Source organism: Rattus rattus, chromosome 11 (assembly GCF_011064425.1).
Source record: "Rattus rattus isolate New Zealand chromosome 11, Rrattus_CSIRO_v1, whole genome shotgun sequence".
NCBI classification, from domain to species: Eukaryota; Metazoa; Chordata; class Mammalia; order Rodentia; family Muridae; genus Rattus; species Rattus rattus.
Genome location: NC_046164.1, coordinates 60,124,553 through 60,147,353, shown reverse-complemented (window position 1 = coordinate 60,147,353; position 22,801 = coordinate 60,124,553). Strand labels below are relative to the sequence as shown.

General features: G+C 35.3%; 1 protein-coding gene across 15 annotated transcripts in view; it reads right to left on the bottom strand.

The window, feature by feature from the left end:
• Lcorl (ligand dependent nuclear receptor corepressor like) overlaps positions 1-22,801 on the bottom strand; it is a 131,558-nt gene that overhangs the window by 30,076 nt on the left and 78,681 nt on the right. For 10 of the 15 annotated variants that reach the window (XM_032916198.1, XM_032916192.1, XM_032916191.1 and 7 more), the window contains 2 exons: positions 14,463-14,714; positions 3,443-3,536 (listed from right to left, as the gene is read on the bottom strand). In XM_032916198.1, coding sequence (XP_032772089.1) covers positions 3,443-3,536; positions 14,463-14,714 — 346 coding nt within the window. Of the gene's footprint in view, positions 1-1,112; positions 2,188-3,442; positions 3,537-14,462; positions 14,715-15,744; positions 15,846-16,522; positions 16,599-22,801 lie in introns of those variants that run through there. The other 5 variants (XM_032916202.1, XM_032916203.1, XM_032916200.1 and 2 more) reach the window with 4 other exon arrangements.

Here is a 22,801-nt window from a genome sequence, read left to right as displayed (position 1 = left end):
CAGCGTCAGTGTTAAATATCTGTAAATCTATTCAAGACCCTGAACAAACTGCAAGTTTGGTTATTAGCAAAATGATAATGTATCACCCACCAAAATGAAATCTGTATTCATCTTGATAAACTGAAAATGTTTTGAAATGTCACAGCAGCAAATATATTAAAGTTACACTGAGGTTTTTCAGTAGGAGTGTGTCACAATCCTTAAAGTAGTCATAACGTCAACTAACCAGCACATTTAACCAAAATGACCATTCTCAAGCTTCTTCTGTGCACATCATAAACATGCTCTAAGTTGCATTCCAACTTTCTTTTCTAACCTTACACATTAGCTTATTTTTCTCAAATGAAAAACAAAATTAAATTACTTTAATAATTAAATTTAAATTACTTTTGTTTTTAGTATTCCATCTTATATTAAAGGATTCTATAGCTTCTGGGGTTAACTATGTCAGCTTTTTTTAAAATTTAAATTATATACTTAATAACCCCAACTTCCTGCTAACTCAACAATTAAATGATAAATATTAAATTTTACTATACATATCCTTTAAGGTTTTCTCTTCTATCCTGGCGGATGCACTTTAGTGCATTCTGTATTTCATAGAACGCACTGTAGTGTATTAATACTGTATCTATTAGTTACTCTCGGTACAGAGGTAACTATTCGACTTTGATTGGTTCTTTGACATACTCACAATCATTTTAGGTATGTTACATAAAAGTGTTCACAGACTATTAATATCATATTTCCATTATAAGATGGTTCAACTGAATGGCTAGAATCTTTTACCAATAAAAAAGTTTCACTTGACAATTACTCGTTTTCCCACATTTTATGCTATTGACTACTAAAGAAAACCTGAATCTTTTTCACCTATTTATACAAGGATTAAATACAAACTATCAGAATTAATAAGCAACTCTATAATTCTGTCCACAGTGAAAACCCTGAATAAAACTTTTTCAAAAGGCATGTAAGTGGTTTTTGAACTGTTAAATTTCATGTCTCCTGTCAGAGTGAGCATTTGTAATTTCCACATGTGTATGTAGATACACACACACACAAAGACTCACATACCCTTGTACACACACACACACACACACACACACACACACACACACACACACACACACACACACACGTTCTCTAACAGTAATCTACACAGGCTTGCTGCTGTTCCTGCAGCTGCCAGTCCCTGAATCTGTCATATATAACCCAGTGTCTGGTAATCGTAGTTTCTTCTTCGGAGGAGTCTTCAGTGTTCCAGATCTTTCCTTTACCTTGTATTCTAAAGTGCTGTGAGGTACCCCATAGATTCCTTGTGCTTTGGAAACACTCATTTTTCCACTCATTACCATTGCAATGGCCTCTTCCATGATTTCATGATCATACTGTCGATAGCGGCCACGTTTTTTCCTGGGCTGCTTATTATCTTTCCGGTCCAGTCCATCTTCAGTGTTCTCAGAGGTTCCATCAACTGTTCCATTTTTAGAATTAAGACACAAAGGAGAGAGGTCCCCGTGTAGAAAGTAAGAGTCAACACTTGAGTGAGTTACAGGCCCAGAACATTCTACTTTGTTCTGTTTAGGGAGTATATTTTTCAGTTTTTGGAGAGCTGATCCTTCAAGGACTGACGAGGTTTTGGAAACTTGATACATGACATCCAGCAGACCAGAACCATCAGGTTGTGATTTTGAAACTGAATTTACTCGTAGCTGAGGAATTTTTAACTGAACAGTAGGATTTGAAGTTTCATATTGAAGGCTTTCATTTTTTTCTTTAAACTGAGTAACCATTTTCTGTAGAGTTAACTGATGGAGGTAACTGGAAGCTGTTGGGAATTTTAATTCTGAGGTTTCAAGTAGGTTGAGTTTACTTTTTTCTGTGCGCTCTGTCTGAGCTCTTGCCCACAAGGCTACTTTTTGCAGCACAGCACAAGTTTCTTTACTTTCTTTATATGAGTAACTATCATTGAAATCTCGAGTTTTGTTTTTAAAAGTTGCAGGCTTCCCTGCTGGTAAGGCTTCTAAGTGGAGAAGTAAAGTTTTTTGAGGTATGCCATAAAGTATGCCTGCTTTATTTATGTCCAGTGCTCCAGACTGAATGTCTTTCAAAGCTTTTGAGAGCAAACCATCTGCAAACTCAGCACTTCTTTCCACATAGTCCTCTCTGTTTCTGTGTAGTCTCCTGGATGGATGGAATGAAACGATGGTAAACTGATGTATGAGAGACTCTCACACAGCTATGGAAGGGGAGGGTCCACTCCTTTATTATACTCCTTGCTTAGGTAACATCACTGCTCACTGCACTTTAGGTCTGTGAGATGTAGTAGTTACTCCATATCAAAGCAAACTCTACAGTCCTGGTAGGACAATGTGTCAATGATACGGTGGCCTCAATGGGCAGACCTTCCAAGAACATAAAATCCTAACTGAGTATTTGTAAAAATATTCTCATGATGTTGCTTTTCCTCTGAAAGCTGCTTGCAGAGCAACACTTAAAATTTTTTATTTACAATTAGAGTTCCATTATAAAAATACCCAAATCCTAAAGGAGTTTTTGTTAGTAGAAACGTGACGTTACCGCTAAACAAGTAATAAAAGAGTCAACCCATTTAAAGGAAATTTGTAGCAGCAAGAATACTCCAAACACAGACATCTCAGTTCCACAGACTCATTTGTCCTCTACATAAAAACTTAAAATCTGAAAAAAGATGTAAATGAACATTTCATTTTAGACTGTTACTATATTTCAAATGCAACTTCGTACTCTTCTAAGTCTGTTACACCTGTGACTCCAGCTCTATTACAGCTTTAGCAGAAATAAATTCATCTCAGATTTAAATGGGGCAAAAAAAAAAAAAAAAAAAGATTTCTATGCAGTTAATGAGAAGATGCAAAAGTTACAAAAATCCAAAAATCCAACAGAACAGCATTTCACTAGTAATTATTTATTAAGTTAATTTAGTGAGTTTTAAAGACATGAAAGGACCTTTTTGTGGTGATACTAGATACTGTTAAGCTGTCTGCCACCACACTAAAGCAAAGGCTGTAAAGCTCTATGCTAGTTTAGTATTAGTAACTACAGCAGTTTTAGAAATGGTTCATCGTTTTTAAAAACTATTAAAGTTACATATTTCCCTTAAAATTGCCTCTAGTATTTCAAGTTCTCTTACTTGTCCTGCTTCTTAGTTTGTATCCCATGATTAAATTGATAGTTCATTTTAGTAACATGAATTGAAGTTTGGTGATTGTTCTGATAACTTTTCTTTAACAGAAAGAAAAAAGAAAGAGAAGGGACAAATGAAGGTATGAGAGAGACAAACTTATGAGTGACAAAAATTCCGAGAAAGCTATGTCAGTCCTACTCAGCACAGAATTAAGTGTTCTCTCCAGAGGTCATTTATATTAACATTGAATTATATTTCCTACATTTTGCTTACCCAGCCACTGCATTTTCAGAAGAAGGATCACATATGGATGACTCTTCAGATTTTATGCTGGTTTTCTTTGTAGAGAGATCTAACACTCCATCCCCTATAATTATTGCAAGAGAAAACACTTTATATTTGCACAAAACACTAGTCCTTACATTTCCTGCCCTATTTTACTATGTATGAATGATATAAATTCCACACTTATTCAATCTGATTTTAGGACATGACTGAAAGGTACTGCATTAGGACAAAGCACAAGAGAGCTGGTACTGCCAGGTGGGATAGAAAAAAAAAAACCTAAATACATGATTTGTTTAAAATTGTGCAATGTTATGTCAATCTGACAGCTCATCCATGATTGGCTTCTCTCAAGGCTGGCACTTTGGGAGATCTGAAGCAATCCAAGTTAGAAAAGAAAGAATAGAATGTGTTACGCATGAGAATAGAATACCTACTTAAATGTTATTTTAAACTGCTTTGAACACACAACAGTTGAACCTGTGCCTATGTTATATCTAAGACGAGATAAAGATACTACCTAAAACAATACAGAACTTGGAAAGACAACCGCTATAAAACATACTTTTCAGTATTTTTTTATTAAAATGTAGTTACCACAGATATAATATTGGATTTTCACAATTAAAAAACTTAAATGATTCAGAAATTGTTAAAAGGATAAGGCCAGCACAGAATGCACTATTAACTTGAAATCCAACAACAAGTAATACCAGGAATAAACATCTTTCTATTTGCTCAAAAACTGAAAAGGCAAGCCTTTGGAAAGGAATCATGAAGAAAAAAAAAAATAAAAATACCTGCTTAAAACTAAAAACCTAACAAGGCTAGAAAATTTACTAGCTTTCACAGTAACTAAATCAATCCACATAAAAAATTAAATGTCTAGGGAGACATAAAGATGACTGAATAAAACACTATATTTATAACCTCTTTTGTAGAAATGAATCACCGTGCAGTACGTGCTTATTGTGCACACATCAATATGATAGAATGCCAGCACGGAAACAAACAAGCAACCCCACCCCCCAAAAAAAACACACATGTGCCCATTCTTATGGCACTTGGTATCAATAAGACAATCCAATCCACACAGTGCTCTGCCAGCGATGGGGTACTGCTGAGGAAGGCACTGCAGAGAAGTGAGAGTGAAGGTCAGGCTGCGGGTTAATAGATTAATAAGCACATGTGCCCACATAGTTACACACGTCATTATTATCGTTTTTAAAGGTAAGGACTTACTACCTAGAAAAGGCTGGGTTAGAACTTACTGACTAGCTCAGGCTGACCTCTTGTGATCTACCTTCTGAGTGCTAAGATTACATGTGTGGACAAACACCCCTAGCTGTGGTAAGTTGACTATGCTTGGCCCCTTTGAAGTGACAATGTTAGGAGGTATAACCTTGCTGGACTAGGTGTGTGTGGACTGGTTTCCAGGGCTCCTAGAGCTCAAGCTCTACAGTGCTGAAGAGAGCCTCCTGATTACCTACAGAAGAGAGTCCTTCCTGGCTGCCTTTGGATTAAGATGCAGAACTCTCAGCTCCTTCTCCAGCACCATGACTGCTTGGATGCTGCCAGGGCTCCTGCCATGATGATAATGGACTAAACCTCTGAACCTGTAAGCCAGCCCCAATGAAATGTTTTCTCTTTTAAGAGTCATACCTTGGCCATGGTATCTCTTCACACCAATAAAATCCTAACTAAGCACCTAGCATGGGACGCAGTTTTCCATTACTGTTGTAGGACTGTCATCTAACAGGATCTTGAACAAAGTGAGGATTCCCAACTGAGCAGATGTATTGGAAAAGGCTCTAAATGAAACAGTTTGTACAGAGGACTCCCTTATAAAATTACTTGAGACTTTAGAGGAACAACAGGGCCTGGGATAGCCAGAAAAGAGTAAGCAGGCTAAACTGAGGAAAGAAGGAAGAAGACAGACAGGGCCACATGGCCATGGCTCACTGCTGAGTTTAACTGTGAAGGACACAGGAAGTTACTGAAGGATTCCAGGTGACTGACAGGATTTCATCTTTCTAAGGCATCAGTGCTGTGCTGAGTAGACCACCAGGCCTGTGGGATAGGGAAATCTACCTGGAAAGCTCCATACTGTTTTTCCACACTTCAGTCCTTTTCTTTTCTTAGGAGTCCTACTCATCTCCCCTCGTAATCATACTGATCCTTCTCAGAGCTTAGGAATCTGTCAGTCACTTTGGGCATAATTTGGACTTGGTGGTTTGTCATCACTCTAGGTTTCCGTTTCAGCACTGCTATATCCATTATTCACCATTTAGCAGGTCATCGTCTAGTTGTTACAGTTTCACACCTGGCATATCTATTTTATTCAGTAATACATCACTCTGTCTAGAAGAGTGCCTGGCCAAAGTGATCAGAAAATATTTGCTAAATAAACAAAACTAAAAAACTGGAAAAATTTTAGTGTTACAGATTACAACACTTAGATCGGAAGAGTAAAGGAGAGAGATAAAGTTCCTGCTACATACAAATTATTATTCCAAGTACCTTGACAAATTCATCCATTCAGCCTAATTTTATAGTTTTCATTAAAATCTTGTATTTCTCATGCGTCTAACCACTTGTACTTAGTTCTTCAAAAATGCTAGTTATTTCTCAAACTGCAAAAGAGCATTCCCTCTGTCCACGATGTTCTTTACATCTGCTCAACTTTTTGCATAGCTATTCTCAAGGCACAACCTCTGCAAGCAGGCTCCTTATCCACCTGTCAGCAGCCTCTTTCAACCCATCATTGTGCACTGGCTGAGGTTTTCTTCCTGGGAGTAAAAATTAGGTTTTAAAACAAATCTTAGAGTTATAGATATTATGCTTACATGTATGTCTGTGCACCCCATGCCTGCCTAGTGCCCATGGAGGTCAGAAGAAAGCATCAGACGCCTGCTGTGGGAGTTATGAATGGTTGTGAGGTACCATGTGGGTACTGAGAACAGAACCTGGGTCCTCTGCAAGAGCAGCAAGTGTAGCTATTGAGCCATCTCTTCAGTTCCAAGAAATAATTCTTTAAGAGGATTAAATCAATATTCATTAAAATTAATGAATAAATAATAGTTTTTTCTGTTTCACTATTTCATTTCTGTTAATTATAAATTGAAGTTTTACTATTTTAAGAATTTTTTTCAGTGCATTTTCTTCAAGATGTGACTATTGCCTGACCCCTTTTCAAATTAGGTTTTAATATATATAACTTAAACAGAGGGGGAGGGGGTACACTTTACCCCTAACTCTAATTGCTAGCCAAAGTTTAAGAACAAATCAATACGTCTGTATAATTTTAAATTCTTCTAGACTTTTGATGTGCTTAATTAAATTCATTAATTCTTCAAAGTGAAAATTTTCTCTCTTCATATACAGTATAACAGTGGTGGCGTTCCAGCTGGGTCAATAAAGCTTTCTTTTTCTTTTCAATCACCATCACATAGAGAAAGTAAAATTATACCTATTTTCAAACTGGATGAACTATTTCTAAGTCTTATACTATTCTTTAAGAGACCTGCTCAGATCAGGTTAATAGTTCCTGACTTTTTCTCTGTAGACGCCCAAAGGTGGTAACATTTTTTAGTCCCTCTCCATAATCAGGATTGTATTACATATATTAAAAGCCTGGTTCTAAATGGACTGGACAAGATATAGTCTATCTAGTGAAGATAAAAACATTCTCCAATATATTTTTTTGTCATAAAACAAAAAATTTCAGTTCCTAGACAATTTATATAGTAAACAGAAGCTCATAATAAGTATATGCATAGATATTCTAATAGGTATTAGATTTTTGATACATTTTAGAAATCCAAAGAAAATATCACATTTTCTTAGAGTTATCATTTCTATTAAAACATATTGCTACTACTTTTATTTCAAACATAAAGTCTGTAGATTTGGAGAAAATTGTCACTCTTAGTACTGTCGGAACTGGAAAAGAGAAATGTAGTAAGAACAGTGGGTAAGGAGCACAGACTGGGAAGATCAGCAATGGAGGCAGAGCATTTTCTGGATCCCAAGGATAATTTGTATGTTGTCAATGGTAGCTCATCTACTGTTACTGCTCTTTATGAGTGTCCATATCCAAAGTATTAATGACTCATCAGTAGGTAAGAACTGTACTCACTATGCTCTCGTGATGATGTACTTGAATAAGTAACACTGTATTCTCTTTAATATATGGTAGTTTACTTTCCATTCACCTGTCAGTAGATATTCATGTCTAGTTTTTCATTCTAGGTATCTACTGTCTTAGAGGCAATGCTGATAGAAACACCTTAGTAAATAAGTATGCCATCTTATGTCCAAGTTGTAAGAACCTTTTCTAACTTACACCCACAAGTCAAAGTGCTAGACAATGATCCATGTTTATTTTCAATGTCAATAGGTATTTCAAATATTTATAATTAAAAATTGTGCATTTAGCATGCAGTATGTGTGAATTTTTAAAGCACAGAAAACTACTTTCCGTATAAATCCATAAACTGGTGATATCAACAAATTAGTCAGAGAGCTTAAAAGAGATTTAAGGAGATCTAAATATATTTCTAGAATGTATTTGTTCTTCGTGAGTAAACAAATTAGAAATACAAGAGTCAGTAGTACATTAATTAATCTTAAGTGATTAGTATATGATTATCATGCTGTTATTTTTTTCTGTATGTTTAAAAACAACCAAAGAATAAACACAACACTGTTTTTATTTATTAGCCGCAGACTACCATTTAATATCAGAATGTAATTGCCTGTGACCAAACCCTACTGAAAATATTCAAAAGTAAAGGCAGGCCAACAAAAGTATTCAATAAGGATATAGAATTAATTGTACATATTATACCACCAAAGACAAATTCAAAAGTAGAGTGATGTTTGAAAATTTAAGCCATGATGATGCTGAACAATTTTTTCAGCATCAACATTTTATCAGGTATTCTGACAAAAATTAAAAACTGCTTCCAAACTGACCTCATCTTTTTCTTCTAAGCTATTGACGAGGAATACTGTTGTAACACAAAATTGTTTTCTTCTCTTCTAAGGTCATAATTCTTTTTAGATTTTATTGCTGTTGTTACTATTAAATGGTACTCTGCTTGCCCTGTTAGCGTCTACACACTTTCCAGCATTATTCCCTACTCAGTTGTCTTTCACGACTTTACACCATATTATTTAGGTCAATTCTATACTATGCCACTTTCATGTAAGCTGCCTAGTCTAAAAACACAAACTCCGTAGCATTTGAGAGGTATGGGTTAGAATATATTTAAGACATTGCTACTTAATAGATTTTCTACAGTACTCATTTCTTAAAATAATGGCATAAAAGCGGGAGTAATTCAATGGTTAGTATCTTCATTTATTAACCGAGCACTGGTTTACTCAATGCATCTAACCAGCACATAGCAATCTATACAGTAGATCCTTACTAATGGATGAGTAGTGCTGAGCTTTGGAGTCTGTTCACTGAATCAGTAATGCTCACCTGGCAAAGACTGAGCATTACTCTCTCAAAGAGCTGAAAGTGATTTTTAACCAACTCCCCTTTCAAAAGAGAAACACTCAAGACTTTCTTCAGAAATGTCAAGATAATCATTAATGCTTAGCTGAATCTGAATGTTAAGTGAAAAGCATTTGCTAGTTCCTCACACTGGCTCTAGTTGCTAAGCAATGCAAGTCATGTGGTTCAGTGCATACTCGACTATGAGCATGAGTTCAAAAGTCTTTGAAGTCACATTATCTATCATGAATATTAAATATACCAAAACAAATTATGACTCATTATATGAAGGACAATGACTACAAATGAAAAGGAATATTGTCTGGACAAAGAAAAATTTTTATAAATAGATTTCACAAAATGTTAAAATTATCACTAATAAAACTTGTCATAATCAGTGCTTAAACATAGTAATATCAGTATCATTAAAAATGCCTTCTGGTGGGGTTGGATTTAGCTCAGTGGTAGAGCTTGCCTAGCGCCAAGGTCCTAAGGTTGGTCCCCAGCTCAAAAAAAAAAAAAAAAAAAAAAAAAAATGCCTTCTGGCTTTTCATCTTACCTCTCTATTCATGCTTTATTTCTTCACAAAGGGCCTCTCCTCCTCCCCCAGTATACTGCTTAGTAAGGCATTGGCTCTGCACTGTTTCTTACAGCACTCGCAGGGGAAGTTTTGTGGTTATAGCTCTTAATCATAGGTATTTAACTGACTGCCAGAAAATATTTGTAGTTTCATATAATCGGACATATGAAAAGCTATGATTCTTTTCTATGATGGAAAGTATGCAAAGAGCTTTTTCTGCATTTGAGTGTATGGCTAAAGAACTTGAAAGAAGCATGACTGGAAAACTAGTGAGAAAGGCATTTGAGGAACATGGATGATGTCTTTAAATGGTCAAAGAACATGAGGATATTTCTATTCCAAGCAAATGCTCATGCAAAGGTTACACTTTAACAGAGGAATTTAATAACCAAGTAGGCAAGATGACCCATTCTGTGCAGTCAGCCTTTCTCTAGTATCCTATTTGTTGCGGCCCAATGGGCTCATGCACATAGTGGCCATGGTGGAGAGATGGAGATTATGCACAGCCTCAACAACATGGATTTCCACTCAACAAGGCTGGCCTGACTATAGCTGCTGCTGATTGCCAAATCACCCTGCAGCAGAGACCAACACCAAGCCCCTACTATGGTGCCATTCGTTGGCATGGCCAGCCAGTGACTGGGTGGTAGGTAAACTACATCAGGCCACTTCCTTCATGGAGAGGGTAATGTTTGTCCTTATCGGAGTATACATTTATATGGGTTTTCATTTCCTGCATATAATGCCTCTCTGTCCAAACTACTATCCATTAGCACAGTATTCTACACAGCATCAGTTTAGACAAAAGAACTAATTTCCCAGCCATAAAAGCGTGACAGTATACTTAACACTGTGGACTCCACTGTCCATACCATGTTCTTTATAGACTTGAAGCACTGGCTTAATAGAATGGTGGAATGGCCTTTTAAACACTGTTTAGTGATAGCACTAAATGGGTGGCAATATCCTGGAGCTCTAGAAAATCATTTAGAAGGCAGTATACGCTTTGAGTCAGTGTCTAATATATGGTACTATTCCTCCTACAGCTAGGATTAATGGGTGCAGGAAGTTCCACTTATCACTCCCAGTGACTCACTAGGAAAATTTTGCTTCCTGTGCCTAGGCTTTCCTGGAGGGAATATTTCTACTAGGAAACACTACAAACATTCCACTGAACTGGACACTAAGCCTCCCTACTGGCTATTTGGGGCTTTTGATGTCCTTTAAGTCAACAGACTTTTAAGGAAGGAACAATATCAACTAGAACAATGACCTAGTGCATAAAAGCACTTGTTGATCTTCTAGAAGACCTGAGTTTGGTTCTGATCTCCCAAATGGTGGCTGAAAACAATCAGTAACTCAAGTTCCAGGGATTTTGATGCTCACTTCAAATTTTTCAAAAGTACACAGACATGCATACCAGGCAAAACATCCATACATTTAAAGAAATCTTTAAAAAGGGGGAGGAAAGAAAGTGAGAAAGGAAGGAAGGAGGGAAGAAAAGAAAAGAAAAGGTGTTAGAGGGGTGAATGATTCAGACTGCAGGAGGAAATTGGATTGCTTCTCCATAAAGGAAGTAGGGAAGATTACTCTGGAGTGCAGGCGATCCTTTAGGGTGTCTCTTGATGCTATCATGTACTATGATTAAAGTCAGTAGGAAACAATCTACCCAGAATGACAAAGGGCACAGATGAGCTCTTCAAGAATGAAGATATGGGTCACCCCTCCAGTAAAAGAAAGAAGAGCTGCTAAGGTGCTTGCTGAGGGTAGAGAAAATACATAGTATTTTAGAGGAATGTCTAGTAGAGGAAGATAAATACCAGCTAAGACCACATGACATGTTGCAGAAATAGCTGATATGAATTTTTCCATCTCACTTTGTTAAGAACATGTATGCACAAATACATATATATTAAGCCGATATCTGTTTTCTTTCCTCTATTTATCATGGAATGTACCATTGATTGAAGTATAATTAGTGGTTTTTATAGATCTGTATTATTATATTTAAGTTATGCGAAGCTAAAAGACTAAATATTCTTCAAAGGGCATTGCCACCTACTCTAAAATATATAATACACTTGTGGCAGCAAATGGGATAGTAACATTGTGTAAGGCAGAAATATATCCTGGTGAGTATTAGCATTTGGAAAATAAGTGCAATGCCAGGACAAGCAACTGGGTGTCAAACTGACAAGGATGGACTTGGGACAGCTAATCTTGGATGTTAACTTGATGTAAACTAATGTTAAATCAGAAAGAGGAGACCTTAACTGAGAAATTTCCTCCATTAGGTTGGCCTGTGGGAATGTCTGTGGGGAATTTCCTTGACTAATGAATATGTGGGAAGGCTCAGACTACTGTGGGCTGTACCACTCTATGTAGATGGTCCTGGGTTGTTTAAGAAGGAAACTGAGCATGCCACAGAAAACAAGCAACCACGCTTCCTGTCTCTGCTCTTGCTTGACTTCCTGTCCTGATTTCTCTCAATCATGATCAGGATGTTTAAATCAAATATATCCTTTCTGCCCCAAGTTGCTTTTGATCATCATGTTTACCAGAGCAACAAATGCAATAAGGACAATGCTGTAATTTAACATATTAGAATTTATACAATAGCATTAATGTTTTATTAATATTACTTTTCTAATTACAGGACAAAATGATTGATGGTCAATTAGCATGCAAAGTTCATAAGGCTACAAGTGATGAAAACTGCATTCTCTCATCTAAGAAGTCATATTCCAGAAACTTCATTAGTCAAAATTCTATTCTGTCCAGTGTTCTGAACAGCTAATGTGCTTTTCATATTTACCACTTAACATTTTTATGAGCAGCTTAAGGTAGAGACCTATTGTCAACCTCCTTTTGGGTGTGTAGTCAGTTGCAGAACAGGACATCTTCCCCAGTGATCTCTACTGACACCTGTATCTTACTAAGATTTCAGTAATACCTAGGAAATATGAGATTTTACTGATTAATATTGTGACCAACAGGACCCAGTTTTAATTACTCCACTATAAGTCCTTCATGGGTCTTAAAGCACACTTCTCATTACCTTGATTTTATTATTCTTGACTCTTTAAGACTTGTCAATTTTAAGATCAGGAAATCATTTCACTTTAGTAAAACCATCAAAGTAGCAAAATTCTGACTGAACATTAAATATGCAAAAGTATTTCTAATCAGCTGAGATTTAAGTCTATCAAAAAGTTATATGATGTTTTCTGTAAGGTCTTACATACTCTATTGGTCTCATTTTTTTGGTTTTTATGATTTTACTTTTTCTATCAAGATAGGCTCTTGTAGTCCAGGCTGGCCTTGAACTTCCAATCTTCCTGCCTTTTCCTTCTAAGAGCTGAGATTATAGATTTGTACACTATCTTATTTAGGATTTGAACTTCTATCTGTAAGTTTCAATTTTCCTTTCTTTTGCCATCTTTTCCTAGTTGCAACCATAAGTCTGTCAGACACCAAGGTTCTTGTTCTATCCTAATAGAATGCTACATTGCTTCTGTAAAGGGAGAGGAGAGACACAGTATAGACAGCAAATAAAAATGTAAAAATCCCAAGCTTTGCAATGTCCAAAAATTAAAATATATATTTTTTTCTTAAGTATTATATTATAGTTATATTTTACCTTTCTTATAGCCTAATAATTAATATATCTCATAAGCATAACTAATGCAGTCTAAAATCAGGTTTCCAGTAAGGTAGATTATTTCCATCTTTCAATATTGATAAGTCTCTAGAGCCTGTTTCTTCTAAACACACTGCTGTGCTCATCTCTTAAGAGTTCTAACATAAATGCATTCTGGGATCACTTCAATGATACTTTAAAAAAAAAAATTCCTCAGTTTCTGAGTCATCATTTGTGAATATCGCTGGATCATTACCTATATCTTATCTCTGATCAAGCATGGGATAAATCAGGAAAGACACCACCCTTTTTTTTTCCAAGAAGTGATATGATCCCTAAACCATTCCAATAAAACTACCTGTTCTTTCATCTCCACACAGCCACTTTTTTGGCATCTTCCCACATTCTTAAAAGGCTTTTTTGGGAGATCTTCTGTGAAGACACATATCTTACAAATAAACTCTATAAATTCAACATGATAAGGTATCTCTATGTTTTATACGATAGGAGTGTAGTTTACTTATCACATGTACAATTTAACCCTTTCCAGTCATATCATAAAAACATGGTGGCTCACAACCATCTGTAATCCAGTTCTACCTTCTTCTACTTCTGAAGTCACATGGCTTACATGTGTTACACTGACATACATGTAGGAGAAATATTCATATAATCAAATTAATATAAAAATGAAAAAAATCTCAATGGTAAATTATCTATTTCTTTCTCATCTCAGTTCAGAAACTGAAGAGGAAATACTAAACTAATGTTTTGCACTATTTACTAGAAAAACAATTCTTTCTCATAGTATCTCTTTATACACATACTTTATTTTTTAAGTTTCTCAATGAAATCCTTACTGTGTACTCCATTTTGAAAAAAGCAAGAGAGACATTTTCTTTTATAAACTATTAAAAATGTATTACAGGGGCTGGAGAGATCACTCAGTAGTCGAGGGCATGCACTGTTTTTCCAGAGCACCTGGGGTTGCATCCCAGCACCCACCACCCAGCAGGTTCACAACTTCTTGTAATACCAGCTTTAGGTTTTGACTCTCTCTCCTGGCCTCCCTGAGCCCTGCACACACATTATACATACACAAGTCAAAATAGAAGATAAATTATTAAAGGCGGCATCACAAAGTTTTGTATTTTTATCTCTCAGGTCTACGCCATATAAATAAGGAAAGAAATGTAACTTTTTCCTATGAACATAAAACGTATCAATATTTGATTATTTCAGAACAAAAATGTATGTATTATATGCTAAACAAACAACTTACCTTGCTGAGCAGTTTGCTCTTGCGTTCGAGTCACAGTGAGGTCTAAGGGGCCTTCTTGCTCATCCTGAAGGCAGTTCTCTGCTTGGTTCATTTGGATGCTTTTACAAACGAGACTTGCTCCAACTGAACCATTTCTATTTTCTTGAATTTTACCGCTTTTTGAGATGTACTCAATTGCAAACTGACGTATCATCTTTTTCATTAATTCCTGAGCAACTAAGGGAATGTTAGGATCACAGTTCTGAGGAAGATCTGGGGAAAAAAATAAATGTATCATTAAAAGACAAATATGAACAACCTGGGGGTTTTACAGAGAAATGACGTTATTAGTATCTAGTGTCAGTCCACAGTGGCCAGTAGTTTCTGTGACTCAGAAATAGCAACTATTCTTCCAAAATGTAACTTTAAAAGAAAAATCCATTTTTTATTTCTATCACAAACAAAAGTACAGATCAAAGAATTAGGCACAGGAGCAGAACTTACCTCCACAATTAAATGTTCAAACATTCTATTAGATATTAAAACTCATTTAGTATTTAAATACAAACCTCGTATGTGAGCCAAAGGTATACAATATATAATATACATCAATGACTATGAAGAACGACTTTAGAACTCTTTACCAATGATTATTTTTTTACATTTATTCTATCAAATGTGTTTCGTGTATTATGTTCAATTGTCATCAAAGATTTATTTTCTTTTATACAGAAAAATGGTCATTGTAGAGAGCAGCAGGCAAGTACAGTGACCTAAAGAGTGGCCATCAAGGTTCAAGATTTGCTAATATCCTGATACATTGCTTCCTTAAATTTGTAGAGCTAGTGAAGAAAACAAACTGTCTAGAATTATGGTATTTTATTCATTAAAGAAAAATTGCAGCAAGTATCATCCAACTGGCAGTATTATTTACTGTTGAAGATCTTGATCATACAAAACATGTTGGCTAGTTACAACCACAGTAAAGCTCTCACACAGGCCTGTATGCCCTCATTCTCATAGCCCCCCCAACTCCCCACTGGCAGAAATCTGTAAAATGAGGCATGGGATCAATTAAAGGACTTTACTGTATCAAGTATAGGTTAATCACAAGGTCATCTATAAACCAGCCGAGTCCCAGCAAGATAGGTTGTTTGGCCTGGTGGTACGTAACTTTTTATACACAGTTCTGGTCTCTCTGGCCTTCAGGGGTAGAAAGAATGAGAAGCCACGAAGGCCAGATCATTACACTTGGGAAGGCTTCCTGCTTCTCTGAAATAGACCCACTTCTAGAGACACTTACTTACACAGACCAGTACGACATACATAAGTGCTGGCCCAGAGCTCTGTGAGAACTGAGGGGTAATGTTTCCTAGTTTCACACTTCCATATTTGTTAGAATACCTGTTAAAAAGGTAAAGGAAAGTCATCCCAGCATGGTAAGTCATTTGTCATGATATGTTCATGACTATAACACAAGAGAATTTGAAAATATAAAATTCACAGGGAGGAAAGGAAAAAATCCTACTTCTATCAAGTCCATTATAATTTTTTGTAACAAAATTCAACTTAAGTCAACATATTATCCAACCATAAAATATTCTCTCAGATCTGGTGGAGATATTGCATAACACATACTATTTAATTAAAAGCAAGTATTTTTCAATTATGAAAAACATTTGAGAGAAGGCACCATGGGATATAAAAGAAGACTTTAGTCTCCGCTTTCACTCTCTGTTTACAATCTATCAGCTATGAACCAGAAGACCTAGCTATAGGTGAGAATCTTAGCAACCTTTGTGAATTTAAGCTAGCCACATACCATCTATGTTTTCTGTCTCCATATTTATTAAAGTAGCAAAAATAGAAAATGGGAAGTCATAATAGGGCCTTATCATAAAATGGTACAAAAATTATATAATTGTAACTAAAATATTAAACTGTGTCAGATATATAAACAGTTCAGTTAAGTGTGATCTGTTATTAGAGGCAAGAGTTTGTAAGAATAAAAGAAGCAAATAGACACAGATTGAATGGTAATATTATAAATCAGAGTCAAAATGCAAAGTAAGTTTTCATACCTGAGGTGATAACATACAAACTCCAGTGAGGTTATTTTTTGTTGTTGTTAAAAAATATGATATTATCATATGCTTCCTAATAAAGCAAAATAAATAGTTTCTTTATTGGACACAGAAGTAACAGATGCATTTCTTAATTATTACTTCATAAATAGATGACTTCTATAAAAATTTCTCACTTTTAAACACTGAATCTTGCTTCATATTATCTGTTTACATAAGATGGTTGTTTTAAAATTTAAGTATTTTTGATAATTGCTGTGCAGTTTATTGAACAGAATCATTCGTCAATTCACAAAAAGTTACCAGAGAAGGAACAAAAACACTTTGATGTATAACTAGAATTATATTTGAGTTTAAAGCTAAGTTTAAATTCTGCCCTATTCATTAAATCATATTTTGTCTCTTTTATGTCTTTATGGTTGGTATACTATGGAATATATACCTGTGAAGTGGGATAAGACAAAGAGATGCTTCTCAAGTTGCTTGTGCAAATCTGCTGTAACTCAAAACAACAACAACAACAAAACAAAAAACAAAATAAATAGAAACAAAAGAGTACAAAGTAAGATCTCTGTAAGGGAGTTTAAGCTCCATTTATAGGTAAGTGGCACCTGAGACAATGTGTCTAGTTACATGTAAATATTGTGCTGTTTTATATAAGGCATAAGCAGCTCTAGCAGGGGTGGTCTATAAAGCAGTCCTCTATGTAAACTAAGGAAAATGTGCCATTTGTTTAGAGAGGGAAGAATGCTGCCATCTACAATAGGTTTTATTGTCCCTAAGTTTTTGCCTCATCTCTTCATTTTTCAAAGTTAACCAAACAAAAAAACTTAAAACACATTCTGTGTGCTTGCAGATTCCTGTAGATTCCTGTATCATTGTACACTTAGTGTTGGTAGTCCACTCCAATGTCATAATAGGCAGCCTAGGTGACTGATAGCACAAAGTGGAAGTATGCTATTGGACATTAGTTTATACTGACATAGGTCTCCACTTCACAGACTGTTCATATTGGTACAGTTCACACATAATCTTATTCTGTCACCTGCCTTGTCCTGACCTCACTCTGTCTTTTCTAGTCTCTTCCATTTTACTCCTCTCCTCAGAAGAGCAGTCCCAAGGGAGTCTCACAAGAATAAGCAGAGCATCTTCAAAAGTCAATAGCATACTTCCTAGAAGTATATATTCTAAATTAAAAAAATCTTACAAGGTTGAAATCTCAGCTGACTCTCAAATTGTGAAGAACTGTGAGCTAATTCATCTAGCTGAAATAGATGGATTCTCTGGATCAGATCTGTGATCTAGAGAAAATGTGAATTAATATATCTGTATAATTTTAGACATTAAAAAAAGATTTATTTATTATATATGAGTACACTGTAGCTGTCTTCAGACACACCAGAAGAGGGCATCAGAACTCACTACAGATGGCTGTGTACAGATGGTTGTGAACTACCACGTGGTTGCTAGGACTTGAACTCAGGACCTCGGGAAGAGCAGTCTCAGTGCTGAGCTATCTCTCCAGCCCAATTTTAAACAGCTAAATTTTAGAGGCAATTTGTTATAAAATTAATACTGTAGTATTTTCGTTCTATATTAGTTGGGAGCTATTATAATAAAAGATTAGAGACTTTAGAACCAGGCTGTGAGCTGTGAAAGTAATACCAATGAAAGGCTAAAATAATCTCAACTTTCAGTTTACAGAATACTTATTTAATACACAGAGTGAAGTATACAGGAAAACTAGGCAATGGTAGAAAGTGAAATAAATGTATAATACTACATGTATTTTGTCTACAGTAACTCCCAAAGTAAACAATGTATCTAATGTTAGAAGATCTACTGGGGAAATCTCTAAGCAAAACAGAAGTCGTTTTGTTTATTCTTGCTAATTAAATTAAAATAAAAAAGGAGATAAAGAAATGTTTAAAATAAAAGCTTTTAAGCCGTGGTTATTTAAAAATTCTCACATATGGAGAAAGAGCAAATCACCAAATTAAGGAGTGCTTATTCAGGTGGAAGATGTAGTTAAGAGTGCTTGGAAGTTTAAAACTCTAAACACATACAAAAAGAAGAAAAGTCCAAATCAATAACTTCATGTCCCACATTAAAAGTAAATAAACTAAAAACCAAATCAAAGCAAGCAGAATGTAAATAAACAGCCAGAGGAGAAATCAATGAAATACAGAATGGAAAAATAGAGATCATTTTTTTAAAAAAAAAGGTACAAACAAACAAAAAAAAAAACAAAAACAACAGTAAAACATTAACTAGACTGATAAAAAAAAGATAAATTCAAAATTGCTAAAATTGGGATGACAAGTAACACCATCAATTTTAAAAGAAAAAAAACAGAAATATAAATACTATAAAAATGATACTTCAATTAGATAACCTAGGCAAAATAATCTAATTCCCAGAAGAACACAAGCTGGCTGACTAACTCAAGAAACAACAGAAAGTCTTGAATGACTTAAAACAAATAAAGATAAAATCAATAAACAAACACACTCAATAAAAAAAAAAATCCAAGAACAGATGGTTTTAATGGCGACTTTACCATCAGACATTTAAACAAGAATTAATTCCAACTGTTTTAAACTCTTTAAGTCAAAAGCAGCTATACGTCTAACTCATCTGGTAAGGCTATTAATCTGATGTCACGACAGGACAAAAGCATGCACATAACAATATCAAAAGAAAATTATCAATTTTACAGACAGATGAGCGTGCATACGCGCGCGCGCGCGCGCGCACACACACACACACACACACACACACCGGAGATATATCAACAAAATGGTACCGAATAGACTTTAGCAATACATTAAAAAAAGGACTCTGAACAACAAAGTAGAGGGGCTTATTATCCCATGACTTAGAGTCTGGGTAAAAAAATGAGAATCCGTTACTGTAAAACTATTTATTAATAGGATGCAGCACACACAAAAAAGCATCAACTCCAAAAATGCAGGAAAAATGCCTAACAAGCCTTGATAGTAAAACAGTAAAAAGTATTGACTCAGAACAGAAGATAACTGCTTCAATCCACACAACATAAGTAACATATGTTTGCTTTTTGATCTGAAGAAGGAATAGTTTCAGTTTTCTCTGAGAGAGCCTCACTATGTAGCTCCGTTGGATATGAATTTGCAATCTTCCTGCAAGTTTTCTGTTTTTCCAAACTGCTGGGTATAAAAATTAAAGGAATGAGCTATAGGTCTCAGTATCTTTTTAATACTGATCTGTTGGACTTAATTAAAATATCAAACTTTTTATGACAAACTTATTCATTTATAATATTCTGGTTGTTATTTTTAGTCACTATTATTTTGATTCAAAGATTCAGAACTGTCATGGATTCTCTCATGAACAATACTTCCCTTTGTATTTGAAATTTATTATGTTTAGTGTTAATATATTATATATGGTCAGTCTCAGTACTTATTTTTTAAAGATTTACTTATCTTTAATACTGTATATATGTTCCTGTGTGTCCACGTGTAGTTTAGTGTACTAGAATGCAGCCTATGAAAGCCAGAAGAAGAAGTCATATCCCTACAGCTGGATTTACAGGAGGTTGTGAACTCAGGGAATCAAACTCAGGTCTTCTGCAAGAGCAGCAAACATGTCAGCCAGCCACTAAGCATTCTCTCCACCCCCATCAGTCTTGATTTTTGTCTAGCTTTTTATCTATGTGGAAACCTATGTGAAGAACACTTAGGTAATGAATTTTATGATACTTGACAATCCATTTTAACAGATTAAATAATTGGTATTTCCATTTATACTTTCCTCAGTGTCAGTTTTTCTTCCAAAATATTTTCTCCTTATTATTTTCTCTTCTATTGGTTTAAATAGTCTAACATCAATTCTTTTATTAGTCACTGGAGGTTTTTTACAAGCATATCTTTCTTATAAATGTTTACAATGAACATATTTGTCCTATTTAATACATGAATAATTCTTTAATTCTAGCCATGCAGCTCTAGTTTACATGGTGATGTCTGGCATCAGTCCCCTCCCTAATTCTTTTCTACCTACCTATCATTAAACACATAGTAGTTGTTTTTTTTTTTCTCTCTGTCCTTTCTTAGTGCCTTAAACACTTCCAACTTAGAGATGAGTGATTCATGGCTTCTTCAGATTTTCAAAACTCTTACTACATGCAATACTGTTTAAAAGTTACGTTTTAAATTCCACTGTAGTGATTTTTATTTTTAATATTCTGCTTGCTTACTTGTGTCTCTGGCTGGCCTGAACCTCACTGTATGCCACTATGCCTAGCTATATTTATTTCTTATGTGTGTGAGTGCTTGGTCTATATGAAAGTATGTGCATCACAGGCATGCCTGGTGTCCAGGGTGATCAGAAGTAGCATCATATCCCCTGGAACTAGAGTTAGGGATGTTTGTAAACCACCACCATGTTGGTGCTGGGAAATAAACCCAGGTCCTCTGAGAGTTCCTAACTGCTGAGCCATCTCTATAGTACCACACTGTACTACTAGCTTTCAACCCATGGTTTTTGTTGTTGTCGCTCTTAACTTTTTATTGTTTTAAAGAAAACCTCATTCCCCATTTTTTTTGTTTTTATTTCTTTTATATACACAAGTGTTTTGCTCACATGAATGTGCAATATACCATGTGCATGCTTGATACTCATGGAGGTCCAAGAGCGTGTCAGGTACGCCAGATCTTTTTGTGCCATTATGTGGGGGCTGGCAATCTAACCCATTTCCTCGGCAAGAACAAGCGCTGAGCCAACACTTCATGCCCAAACCCTTTTGTCTTTGTATTTTAGTCTTTGGTGGTCTGATCTTGCTCTTTATTATTTTCTTCCAATACTTTAAACAATGAATCTTATTTCTGTATGCTATGATCATTTATTTAATGAATCTTATTTTGTATGTTATAATCTATTGACTGAGGGGAAAGTAAACATTCCAGAGAACTGTTTTGTAATTAGGAATGTTCTGAGATTAATTTTGGATGTGTTCTTTGTCTGTTTTGTTTTATCTGGTTCTTGGAGTTGATTGACCCATAATTATAAAATAAACTTCAGATTTCTGTGTAAATTTAAAATCTTAGCTGTCAAGGCACTTCCTAAACAAGCCTACATGACCTGAGTTCAGATGCCCAGAATGAATAGAAACCCTGGACACAGTAATATAAGCATCTGTAATCAGTAGGGTCTGTAGGGAGATGGGACACAGAAACAAGAGAATCCCCAAAAGCTTGTGGGCAAGCTAACCTGGTTTTGCAATATTGGAGAAATCCTGATCCAAAATGATGAAAAGATAAGGATACCCAGAAGGCTCATGTGTCCTTCCTGATAAATTCCCAGGGAAAATTTCCTGCTCTGGATACAGATTTCTTTCTTGTCTAATATGCAGTTTTATTTTGCTTTTGCCCCAGTGTTTTGTTTTAGTGAGACTCTTACAGTACTAATTTTCTTTATTTCTAGAACAAAAGACTTCCTTGATAATAAATTCCCATTAAAGAATATTTTAACTTTAATTGCCCTCTAAACCAGACAAAAAAAAAAGGAAAAAAAATAGATTTTGTTTTACATATAAATGTTGATGATTTTTACTGTGAGTATTTTTGATTCACTGAACTGAATTAACTAAATTCTTTAAAAACCAAAAACAAAAAAAAGAATGTTTTAAATTCATCATTCAAAATTCTTAAGCATTTTTCAAATTGATGATTCATTTAAAATCAAATTTCCCATATCCACTATATTGTAAATACACAATTCATTCAGATTCGATAAATCCTAGAGTAAAAACTCTTAGGCCATTCATTTACCCTGAAAGAAGCATCTTTGTGGCCCCCTTCTTTATGCCTCTACGCTCTAGTGTCATATAAGGTCTAGAGAGCACGTGCAAACAATGAAAGCAAAAACTGGATTAAGGGGAAAAACTCATGATTTTAGAACTTTTCTTGCTTTAAAGTCATCAAGAGTTTATATTGCTTAAGACTAGAATAAAGAATATAGTTTCACATTAGATGGAGCTTGGGGAGTTCTGTTAAAGAGTTGGGAGAAGAATTGAGGGGGCCCAGAGAGGATAGGAATTCCATAGGAAGATCAACAGAATCAACTAACCTGGACCCTTGGAAGCACCAAGGACTGAACTATCAAAGAGCTTCCATGGGCTAGATCAACCCCCCCTGCAAATTACGTAGATGTGCAGCTTCCTCTCCATGTGGGACTTCTACAACTGGAGCATGGGCTATCCCTGACTCTGTATCTTTGTCTCTGTTCCCCTAA